The sequence below is a fragment of the Leptosomus discolor genome, chromosome 7 (assembly GCF_034619465.1).
Source record: "Leptosomus discolor isolate bLepDis1 chromosome 7, bLepDis1.hap2, whole genome shotgun sequence".
NCBI lineage: Eukaryota > Metazoa > Chordata > Aves > Leptosomiformes > Leptosomidae > Leptosomus > Leptosomus discolor.
In genome coordinates, this window is record NC_141397.1 from 10630503 (window position 1) to 10642898 (window position 12396).

General features: G+C 52.9%; 1 protein-coding gene across 1 annotated transcript; it reads right to left on the bottom strand.

Moving 5' to 3' along the window:
- Positions 1-8905: 8905 nt before the first annotated feature.
- On the bottom strand, positions 8906-10303 carry HOXA1 (homeobox A1). Its single transcript, XM_009955685.2, has 2 exons — positions 9688-10303; positions 8906-9261 (listed from the first exon to the last, which is right to left on the bottom strand). Exons 1-2 carry the CDS (start codon positions 10301-10303, stop codon positions 8906-8908), a joined length of 972 nt encoding a protein of 323 aa, XP_009953987.2.
- Positions 10304-12396: the final 2093 nt, after the last annotated feature.

Here is a 12396-nt window from a genome sequence, read left to right on the forward strand (position 1 = left end):
GCAGCCCATGTGAAAGGTTGTTTTGCTTCTAGACCAAAGGGGAGGAGGCCTGATCCTGCTCCCATGCTAGATAAGCAGATATCCTGCAGGCAAGCAAAGCTGGCAACAGGCTGAAATCATGGTGAGAGTTGAAAAGCTTGTTTTTCTGTATGCACAACAAACCAGAAATGTTGACAGAAAAGCAAAAGAACATCTGCTCGTGCTGATCTATGAGTGCTTTCCCTGGCTCCATTAACCTCCCTTCTTTCTCTGTCTCTGTTTTTTTCCTAAACTGAAAATTATCATTTTAAATGTTCAAGGCTTTCATTTCTGTATTAATCAAATTAAATCTCCTTAGCCACAGTTAAAATACTCTGTGAGGTGCTTTGACCAAACATCATTTGCCTTGCAATTAGAACTCATTTTTAATACAACAGGGGGGAAATAGAGAACCACAGCTTTAGAATCAATATAACTATAAATTACATGGAAAAAGAAAACAGTAGCATCCTAGCTTGAAACAACAGATTTATTATCCAAGTGGGTAGTATTGTATCGACAGAGTACATAAGTTTTATAAAGAAAGAGAGAAGGAGGTGTACAGGAAGAAATCAGTGTTAACATGGGCTCACTGTTGCTTTAAATGTTGCATTTGCGGTAACTAATTTTCACTTATTATTTTAAATTGTAAAATGTCACGTTGAGAAATGGTTAGTGACTAAAAAAATCCTGTCTGCAGTATTTTCTAAGGCGAAACTCCACTGATTTTAATGAAAAAGGTCTGCAGAAGAGGGCTCCATTACGTGCTCTGTATTTAATCCTGGTTAAGACGGGTTACTAAAGGGCCTCCTCAATTCCTGTATTTTGAACATGATCGTAGTTAAAGTTGCAGCTAGGGTTTGTATTTAAACCTCAATGACTTGCATTTATTTTGGTTCACACTTGCTGGATAGGGTGAGCAAAATTGTTCTTTCTGATAGCAGCAAATATTTTAAACAGCTCATCTTTCCCTTCCACAAGCAGGATTCCCCTGTGGTTGCTCACATATACAATACAAAAAACCCTTGAATGTCTGACCAGAAGATTTCTTGTTAGGTTTTCACTGCTTCCAGCACACAGTCTGCCCTGCTGTCTCTCGGTGAAAAGCAGAAAGGAAATTTTTGCCCATTTTTCGAATACAGTTTGCGGTTAGGGCCTGATTCAGAGCCCAGGGTAACGGGCGTGTCTTCTTCTGTTTCAGCTCCAGCAAAAGTGGGAGTCAACCTGTATGGTTGACCGATCTCGAAACACATCACCATGTTCAAAAAGGGGATTACATGGAGATTATCTGGATTTCTAGTCTCTCATCTGATTTGCAATCATCCTCAACAGAATTTTCAGTGGGTTTTGTTTATGTTCTTTGTACACTTTACTGTGTCATTCAAACCCTGAGGTGAGAAAGGTGTGATCTGCAGAGAGAAAAGTTAACTTTACTGGTGGATTAACAGATTCAATGAGCCTAATCATTTGATTTGTAGACCTGTGAGCCTCAGGTGAGCTGAGTCCTCAGGTGAGCTGAATCTCCCTGGGCAATGAGCCACAGCAGGTCTCACTCAAAGCTGACATATGCGTGGGGTCAGGTACAAGCCTCTGCTAACATTCATTTTGTGACCTGACTTGAAAGAAGCTCAGGTAATGCCTCTTTAAATTAAACTAAGTTTGGGGGGAACATGCATGTTCCTATGGATAAAGACATTGTGTGTTTCCTGTGCAGTGTAAGCCGAGCTGTGTCATTGAGGATCGGTCTTCTCGGACCCTTTTTGCCTCACCCTCTATTTCACAATCATTGACTTGCCTCCGAGCACTGTCAGAAATACAAAAAATAAAATAGCGGGGGGGTCTGGGGGCGGTAATAAGCTGCAAAGCCCCACAGGTTCGTCCCTCTGTAATACCCACTTCTATGCCCAAACATATTGTTCATGCTAATACTGTTTGCTGAAAGGAGTGTTCCTCCAAGATAACACTTTTGCACAGTGAAATATGCGTGGCTCTTTGATGGCTCAGCTCAAATGGGATCACCTTTCGGTTTCTAGACAGTTATTTTTTTCTTACTTTCTTTTTTTCCCCAGCACAGCATGAACACAACACCACCCCAACCAATGCATTTTGTTTTATGATCCATCCGTCCTCAGAACCATGCATGGATGTTAAATCCGCTGATACTACAGAGCAGTGCTGCAGGGATTTTGTTTCTTGCAAAACAGACTAGTCTGGTTAAAGTCTCCACATTTGCTGGATGCTAGCAGGAATGGTTTACAACTACACTAAGAAAATAAATTGAGGTTTGGATGGCATTTCCACTGCAACTGATGTTTTGCACAGCAGCTAGTTAAGGTAGCAGACCTGTTGCAAAAGTCAAGAAAAAGCTTTGTGTATTGGTACCGGGGAGTTGTAATTAAAACTGTGTAGAAATCCCCATCCCTGTGGCTTAGCTCCTTCCATAACCTTCACCTTCTTACGAAGAGAGTGAGAAGTCTGGACAAGTGGTTGTTCTCTGAGACTCCTCTGACATGCTCCCCCTGATCTGTCCCCAGATGGAGTCTGTGATTTACACGGGTGTGCTGTGCACCTGAAGGCTCACTGGTGTGCAATGGAGGAGAGATTCCCACTCCCCCACCGCCCCCCATTTCCACCGCCAGCCTCATCCTCACCCCCATCTCTTTTCATTACTTAACTAACGTGGTCTCCTGTGTTTTCTCTGCTCTTTATTCCATGTCACGGGGGCTGAGTGACTGCTGAAGATGAGAGGGGATGAGGAGTGTAAAGAGGGAAGCTTCTGCCTTTGGTCTGAGCCTGATGGGGAATGATGAAAACCACATGGGCTATGAAAAAGTCCAGTCCAACTTTCTGTTTACCGAGCTCCCTAGAAACGTCAACATCTGTCACCAGGTTACCCCTAAAAGGGGCACCCCCTTGCCACAGGACCCCGATGGCAGGTCCCATCCCTCTTCCCCCAGCACGGGCTGGAGCGGAAGGGTGTTGACAGAGGGAAAGGGAGGTTATCCGAGATTTGGTGATGGCTGTATTAATAGACAAAGGAGATCAGAAGCGATACCCCTGGCGCAGCGCTGAGGTGCCACCTCTCGCCCGGCAGCGCCTGGGAAGGCTGCCGGGGCACCCCCGCCTGAGCTCGGTCTTTGCCCTCCCGGCAGCCGGGGGCCCAGAGGACCGATTCGCGGAGCTGGGTGCGGAGGAGCGCGGAGAAGCGCGGAGCGGCCCGGCGGGCGCAGCCCCGCTTCGTTGTTATTGCAATGCACGCAACGAATTTTCCTTGTATTAGTCATTTCCCGAATATCAAACCCGAAGACAGCTGCGAATGCAATCGATCCCTACAAAATGCGTTAGCGAAGCGTTCAATCAAAGTAGATATTTTCTTGGATTTATTTCTTTTTTATGTTTTAATAATCGATAACGTATTGCTTGGGGTTTTTTTTCCCCCCTGGAGGCGTGTGGCCAGCCGAGTTACAACTCCGCGTAGGTTATAATTAGAAAATGTATAAATACTATAAATACTTATGCGCAAAGCCAAGCGTATCGGATGCAGAGAGCAACCGCAGCGCCGGGAAGCCGTCGGCACCGGGGCAGGCACCGGGGCAGGGCGAGCGGGTCCCCCGGCTCCCGACCGCTCGGACACTTCCTACAACTGCTACGAGCGAAACGCTCCATGAGTCCCTGGATTTTCCTAATCCCTCCGCTTCCCGCTGGCTACACCACATCTTAGACCGATGTGAACATAGGCAAAAGAGTTTGCGGCTGAGATTGGCTTCGTGTACTCTCGCCGTCCCTCGTTGGGGCTTGTATTTGGTTTTATTTGATTTTTTTAAATTTTGTTAGTTTTACTTTCTCGAGTGGGTAGAATTTTTGCAATACGTTGAGTTTGTATTTATAAACTGAGCATCCCGAGAAGTCATGAACTGGCTATTGGTTTCATGGTAATCGAGGCTGATCGTTATTCAGCCACATTTTTGCAAGAATCAATGGTCCCGATTTAACTCTACGAGAGACACACTTTCAAGGAGAGTGGATCAGAAAGCCGAAATAATTGTAAAAGTAATGTCTGAAACATTTTCCTTGTGGAACAAATGCTTAAAATATGTCACTACCCTATAAGAAATAGCACGGAAGCATTTTCCCGGGCCAGTTTCTGCTCATATTACTGAAATGTGTAATCCTTTTGAAGTTATATGGCAAAGAGGACCCCTCGCCTGATCAAAATCAACAAAGTTTGCCCCCGGATTCTTAAACACAAGGGAAGACTTCTTTTCCCCAGAGCTCCCATTGATTTCAATGGTCTTTCTGAGCCTGAAACAGGAGTAACTGTGACCTGTAATATTTTATGACACATAAACCATAAAAGAATAATGTTAACAGTGAACGTCGGCCAAGTAGTGTGCCTGGGGGAGAAAAGGAATGTTTGCCTTGGAAAGGGAGAAAGGGAGAAAAGAGAGAGAAAAAGTGACAGAGAAAGAAAGACAGAGAAAAAGAGAGAGAGACAGAAAGAAAGAGAGACAGAAAGAGAGACAGAAAGAAAGAGAGACAGAAAGAAAGACAGAAAGAAAGAGAGACAGAAAGAAAGAGAGACAGAAAGAAAGAGAGACAGAAAGAAAGAGAGACAGAAAGAAAGAAAGAAAGAAAGAAGAGAGACAGAAAGAGAGAAAGAAAGAAAGAAAGAAAGAAAGAAAGAAAGAAAGAAAGAAAGAAAGAAAGAAGAAAGAAAGAAAGAAAGAAAGAAAGAAAGAAAGAAAGAAAGAAAGAAAGAAAGAAAAAAGAAAAAAGAAAATAAAAGAAAATTATTATGTTGCTATTTATTCACATATTATTCATGTAATTATTGATGTATTCGCTTTCTGTGGTTACCAATTTACTGAGATCTTACCGAACTAATTGCTAAGTGAAAACAAACAAGAGGTCCTGCTCCTGAGCTTACGCGGAAAAACATTCCGAAACGATTCTTTTCCCCAAAAACCTGGCAGACCCCCCTCCCGACCGCGCCGAGGGCCCCCGCCGTGCCGCGGGAGGGGAGCGGCCTCCCCCCCCGGGCGCTCTCCGGGGTGCGGCGCTGCCGCCCAGGCTCTCCCGCGGGCGGCCCCGGGGCCCGGCCGGGAGCTCATCGCCTTTCGTGCCCGGGGACCCCCGGCAAAGCCTGGGTGGGAGGGGGGTAGCTCCTGAGGAGCAATGTGCCCGTGAAAACTCGCTCGAGTCTATGGCCCAAACGTGAGCTGCCATCAGAGAGGTACTAATAAATCCCTATTACGCATGCATTTATGCAGTGATTACGTGAACTTTGGCCTTTGAAGAGTCCCTACAATTAGCAGCGACGTCCGTCGCATTTTGCCCAGGTTTCTCTCAACTCCTTTCCTATAAAGGATGGAGCGGGGACTACAGCCACGCGGCTCCGCCAGTGTCTCCAGCTGCCGGGCGCGGCTCCAACCGCCCCCCGGCACTGCCGGGAAGGAAGCCCCAAGTACCCCTCCCCTTGTCCCCTGGACACCCCCACTTAAAAATGCCGGGTCCCTTGCGGGAGAGTTTGTTTCCCGCACCCCCGGTACCTCTCGCCGGGGGTACCCGCCTTTACGCCGCCGTCGGCTGTAGTGAGGGGGAGCCGCCGGGCTTTTGCTGTCTCCGCAAAACAGCGGCAAGCGGTTAAGATTTAGTGAAAACCGCTGGGCAAAAATTAGAGGAAAGTTGCCGCTGCCGGGAGGACAGAGAGAAGGGAGAGAGGGAGAGGGATGACTCTGTAATTGTTGCCTTTACCAAGGCTGTGAGATTAACCACTGGGACTTATTCTAAAGTGACCCATCACCGAATTCATTTCTGCTTGAACTTTCGGTGAACCTGAGATTAAAGAGGGGAGAGCAGCTAAGCAGTTTGTTGTTAGCTGCCTTTTCAACAGCCCTTTCAGACTGAGTAAATATTGATCGGTTTCAATCTGATTGCCCCAGAGGAAAACACCAAAGCATCTCAATGGCCTCCAAAAGTAAACTTTAAGGGTGAACAGCAGAAATGTCCTTAAGTATGATAGGAAGATGCTAAACTCAGTTTGACATTTGGACGCGGTTTGGGCTGGGGTTTTTTTGGTGGGTGGTTCTTTTTTTTTTCCCCTGAGAGAAAAATTAAAAGAAATTTTTTAAACTAAACCCAAAAGGATCCCTACAAACTGAAGGGCAATGACTGTCTCCATCAGGCCAAATCACGCTGTGATTTTTTAGCCATATTTTGTGGTAGAAACACTAAACTAGAGATTTTCCTTACGCTTCCCCACACTCCCTTACCCGAAAGGCTGATCGTATCGAAATAATAATTACGCTAACAAACTGAGCCAGGATCGGGAGGTTTGGGGTGTCTGTGCTTGAAATCGATCAGGGCTGTGGAAAAAAAAAAAAAAATATATATATATATATGTATAACCCGGGGGTTGGAAGGAGACTGGATTCTTGCTGATGAATCGCTCACCGCAGATTGACGCACTGACAAGTGTCTTGTCTCTCGCATTTAGGCTATAATTTATGGCCGCTCTTTCTAACACATTAAGTCAACACCGGGGGAGCCGGGTTGCAGATCCGGATTCCAGCAATGTTGAGATCCAGATTTCGATATTGAAATGCCCTCATTGGCATGCAAATGCCACTTTTACACATCCAAGCCTCTGGAAGAAGGCCATCTGTTTTGCTTTGTGGCTTTACACTAATAAACAAAAGGTAAAGTATATGGCAGGCGGGGAAACGAAAGAAATAGAGGCATCGGCGGGAGCCTTTGGAGACAGCCCTGCTCCCTCGCAGATAGCTCGGCTCTTGATATGGCCGCCGCGCTTTGCAAATCAGTGCTTGCCTCCTTTGACACCGAAGTGAAGAAGACTTCGTTGACTCTCTGCGGATCCCGCAAAGCAAAGCCTGCGTGAGCAGCCTGGCCCCAGGAGAAGCCAGGGAGCACTTCCCCGCAGCTGGGCCGGGGGAAGGAGATGTTACACGTGTTTGCGCTGAAACTCAAGAGGCGGCAGCAGTGATTTGAGACACCCCCTGTCCGGCTGAGCATGTCTCTGCTCCGTCCTGCCACCCAGTTTCTACATACTCACACCTGCCTCCCCGCTCCGCTGTTCATTTGACACCTCTTGGGAATCTTCTGATATTTACCTGCGAGATCTTGCTCTTTTTTCCCCCCAAAAAAATGGGGGGGGGGGGGGGGGCAGGGAGCGAAATGGGCTGGGGTTAGTGCCAGCAGCACACTGCCAAGCACCTGGGAGCCATCTCCCACCTTGGCACCCATCAACCTGGGGCGGGGTGGGGGGAGAGAAAAGCCGGACCAGCTTAGTGCCCGGTCTTATTAGATGTGCAGCCCTTGGTGAGAGACCTGAGGTGTGAGGAAAGACTGGCTGAAGACAGTTTCTGCTTTTGAAGGGTGCTCTGTTTATGTAAGTGTCAGCATCCATCCCGAGGTGAAAAGGTTAGCACTTGACCCAGGAAGTTCTCATGTTTGTGCTTCAGAAATAGATGGGGATTATAAATTCCTCCCAGTTACGGAGGAGGGAGAGGAGGGCCTTATATTTTCTAAAAATAATATTGTTTGAGCATAGGAAAGGAAGAAGCTTATGAGTCAGGCTGGGCAACCAGAGCTCTGACCCTGCCAAAACAATGCATGAGAAGTAATGTTGGGAGACTCTTCCTTGCTTTCCCCCTTGGAAAGGCCCCAGCAGTAGAAAATAAGGAGAACCAAACTGCTGAGCCCAGCCTGTGACTCAGCGCTGACGTCACGCAGAGGTAGGCAGATGAGGGCTACCTGAAAGTGGAATATATTTATTACAGACATTATAAGGACCCGTAAATCCTGCCCTGGCTTCCATCACCGGTGGAATCCCAGAGCCTTTCATGATTGTACAGAAAATCAGAAGGACATTTTGCTCACACACGACAACTGATAGAACTCAGTGTACCCTCAGTACAGCAAAGCACGGTGCGTCATGCAATGGTCCGGACACCAACCACAGAAATTATACATTCATTTGGCCATTCGTCACATTCACAAGTAGGTTGAAAAGACATCGAGTCTAAAGGAAGGTTCACATGAAAATAGGAAGAAGTGAGGTCTTTCAGATGGTTATACCCTTTGGTTGAGTATATTCCAGCGCAGCTTGGGGGGGGGGGGGGGGGGGCGGGGCAAGCACACTGAGTAAGGTTTACAAAACCTAGTGCAATTGAAGCCTTGTTTGTCACATTTAAAGAAGTTGCGCTACTTTTTTTGAGGTATCTGCTTGAGCTTAAGACGTTTGCTTGGTACAGTCGTCGGCTTTACCGATACAAAAGTGGATCCAGTTTGGCGAATGCGCTCACCCTGCTTAACCTGATAATCGAAATGTCATTTCTAGAAAAGTCTGTAAAAAGATAAATCTCTCGGACAAAGTATTTACAAGCAACAAACTCATAGACACGAACAAAGAATACATTAAATTAAGGGGATGAAAGTCCTATAAGTCGTGTAAACACTTGCAATAGTGCATCTCTTCGTGAGGTTATGTACCCTAGATAACCTGCCTTTCACTCGGGGAAACTCGGAGGAGCGTCCTTGCAGCGGAGGAGGGAGACCCTTACGCGTGTGCCAACACAGCTCCTCCAGCAAAAAGGGCTGGGGGCGGAGGGGGGGCGGTTGGCGAAAGAAACCCCCCTGGCACCAAGGTGCTGGGAGGCGAACGGGCGGCGGAGCCTGCACCCCCGGGGCCGGGCGGCGGCTGGGGCGTGGGGGGGGGGGGGGGGGGGGAGCGGCGGCACGCCGAGACCTCTCGGGGAGACCGACCGACCGAGGGACCGATGGAGGGAGCGACACAACCGCGGTGACCGGACGCGAGCTGCGCTGGCGGGGGCGTCGCGCTGGGCAGCCGTCGGGGCGGCAGCGGGTCTCAGTTGGAGGCGGCGAGCGTGTCCGAGGCGGAGGAGGCGGGCGAGGCGCTGCAGGGCGACGAGCAGGACTTCTCCGAGGAGTCCTCCGCCTTCTCCTCGCAGCCCGTGGGGGTGGCGGGGGAGATGGGCAGCAGCCCCTCTTTCTCCCGTTTCTTTTGCTTCATCCGCCGGTTCTGGAACCAGATTTTCACCTGCGTCTCGTTGAGCTGAAGGGAGGCGGCGATTTCCACCCGCCTGGCCCTGGTCAGGTACTTGTTGAAATGAAACTCCTTCTCCAGCTCGGTGAGCTGCTTGGTGGTGAAGTTAGTTCTGACGGTGTTGGGCTGCCCCACGAAGCCGTACTCGCCAGCCTTGCCTGCGAGGGGACATGCAGCGGTAAGTAAGCGCAAATGATTTATAGGCGACGTAATCAATATGTCCACACCGGCTAAGCGATAGGGAGCAAGAACTCCTTAGGATAAGAGAGAAGCCCCGGCAGGGTGAGTGATGGAGTGCGAGGTGCTAAACCGGAGTCAGCCTCTCGTGTCAGAGGAAACTTGATAAGTGGTTTATGAATTACAAGAAATATGACCGCGGGAGAGGCGGAGAGGGGGAGCCAGGAATAAGCAGCGCTGGCTTCCGACACGGCGGGCAGATGGCTGTGGCTGCTCCCAGAGGTGCGGGCCGCCCTACCTGCCCAGCGCCCCGCGGGGCACCGCGCTGCTTTCCCCGCACCCACGGCAGACAGAGAGAGAGAGAGAGAGGAGCTGCCCCTGCCCCGGCCCTCCCGCCGGCCACTGACCTGTTTTGGGTGGGTTTCTTTTCACTTTCATCCAGTCGAAGGTTTGCGCCGCCGGCGAGGTCTCGGCGGAGGGGGAGCGGGCGTTTTCCCGGTGGCCGGCGTGGAGGGGAGACAGGGCATGGTTGTAGGTGCCCAGGGGCAGGCTCTGCTGCTCCTGCCCGTAGGGGGGAGGCACGTACTGAGCGGGACCCCCCGAGTAGCCCTGGTGCGGATGCTGCGCGGCGGTGGAGGAGGAGATGCTCCCCGAGTACACGGCGGGGGCGCAGGGGGGGAAGCCGCCGCCCAGCTCCGCGTCCTGCCCGAGGGGATAGGGGCCGTACGCCGGTCCGAAGCCCTGCGCGCCGTAGGTCGGGCCGCAGCCGGGGTGCGCGTAGGACACCCCCAGGCCGCCGTGGTGCTGGTAGGCAGCGGGCTGGGCCGGGGGGTGGTGGTGGTGGTGGCGGTGGGGGCTGATGGGCACCCCTCGGCCCGTGAGGAAGCGATCCTCCCCGCTGCAGCTGCCGGCGCTGACGGCGCAGGGCTGGAAAGTTGTAATCCCGTGGTCGGGGTGGTAGGAGCGGGCAGCGCAGCCCCCGGCCTCGCCGCCGAGGACGGGGTACTCGAGGAAGGAGCTCATCCTCGCCGCGTCCCTCTGTCACGCCGCCACCGGGTCTTCAGCGTCCGGCGGGGCCGCGCCAACTTTCCCACTTCCTCCATGGGGCCGGCAGGAAAATGACACGAAGGTACAGGCAGCGGGCAGGCACGTGGGGGGCGGCAGCCAATGGCTGCGGCGCCTGCGGGACTTTCCCGGCTCCTGCCGCTGATAGATAGATCGCCGCGTCGGGGGCATTTAAACGCCGAGCGCTCCGACGGCGCGGCACGGCGCGGCGCGGCACCGCGGGGCAGGGCGGCGGCGGCCCCCCGGGGGGGGGGGGGCGGGGGGGGCGGGCGGGGGAGGGCCAGGATGGGCTGTCACCCCACTGCCACCGCCGGAGTGTCCCGCCCGCCGGCCGAAAGGGAAAGGCAGAAGAGACCCGGAGGCTGCGCCTCTGACCCGCGGAGCCCACCGGCCGTCCCCTCCCAAGGTGAGTGCTACTGCAGCGAGGGTGCCCCGGCGCCTCCCCTGCTGTCGGCGCTATCAAGCCTGCACTGGGCACCCCCGCCTCACCCTCATCTCCCATCCGGGGCCGCCGGGGGGCGGGGGGGGGTGGGGTGGCTGAATCCGCGGTACGGGGCGGGAGGTGGGGGGGAGGGCGACGGGGACAGTGCTGAGAGCATCAGCCCTGGGGACGGGGATGAGAATGGGCCCACGGATGCAGCTGAGGACTGCTATGGGGATGGAGATAGGGACGGGGATGAGGATGAGGCGGAGAATAGGGAGGGGGGCGAGGATGTGGATGGGATGGGGATGGGGACGGGGGAACCTAGATGCTCCTGTCCCGCCGCAGTCCCAGCTCGACGCGACGCCAAGAGTTAAAGGGGCTTGTCCAGCCGCATCACCAGGCGGCCGCGGACATTAGCATGGAAATGAGCCGCTTTTGGGACTGACGGCCATTGTGCTCTCCCGGGCGCACCGGCCTCCCCCTAGCCCGCATCCCTGCTCCCCCCGCACCTCCGCCGGGCTCACCCGCTCCAGCCCGGGGCTGGGGTAGGGGAGGAGGAGCCGGGGGCAGGAGGGCGGACGGTTGGGCGGGGGCCCGCGGGCTCCGCAGCCCATCTGCTGGGTCCTCGCGGCGCCGCTGCCGCCCGCCCGCCCTGGTACCGGGCGGGGGCAAGGCTGCCCGGGGTGCCGCGGGTCGCAGCCCAGCGGCCCGGGGAGGCGGCCCGGGGCAGGGGCAGAGGAGCAGCGGGAGGTGCGGGGTCCGTCGGCCCGGCCCCTTTGTCCCTGCACTCCTCCACCCGGGCCGGCAGCGGCGGGAGGTGGCAGATGGCCAGTGGCAGAGGCGGCCCCAGGACCCTTGGGAACGGCGCTGAGCATTGACTCAAACCCACCCCTCCCCATCCCCACGGAAAAAAATGAAAAGGATCCGTGGATAGAAAAGAGGGAGGGCGATGGTGTGTGGGTTGCAACCTCACCCTCAGTTTACGTGTGCGGAAAAGGAAAGGGGAGGTAAAGGCCGGGCAGCCGTCCTTTCCGGGGCACCCAGCCGCCTGCAGGGAGAGAGGACGGCACCAACACTTCGAAGAGGCGTCGTGCGAAACCCGGATAGATGGATGGGAAGTCATGCCACCAGCCCCAGGAGGGGCTGCCCCCTCTATTTCTGCAGGTGCATTTCCAGCCGGCACCTACGTCCCTCTGTTCTCACGCTCAGTTCTTTCTTGTTTTAAAATCCAAAAGGGCTCTTCTAGCCCTTCACCTCTCCCTGCTCAAGAACATACACACAAACCCTCAAGCTCCTCCCTCCCACATGAACTACAACATCCTCTTCTAGGTGCAAAGCTCTCCTACTCCCTTTAGGTCAGCCCTTATCCCATGCCACCTCCATGGCCTCTCTACTGCCAGACAAAACCGAAGGGCTGCTCTCTCTACCACGCGTCTATCCGTACGGCCTCAGTATTTCTATTTGTTCTGATTCACTACCCAGGCACGGATGGTTAAGGGCCCTCTGGAAAGGTTCAGTTTCTTAAACTCCAGCGGGGAGGACAAGAGCAACAACACTCCAGAGGCATTTATGGCATTATACTGCACCAATTTTGGCTATGGTTACAGCTGTAAACACATTTATTTCA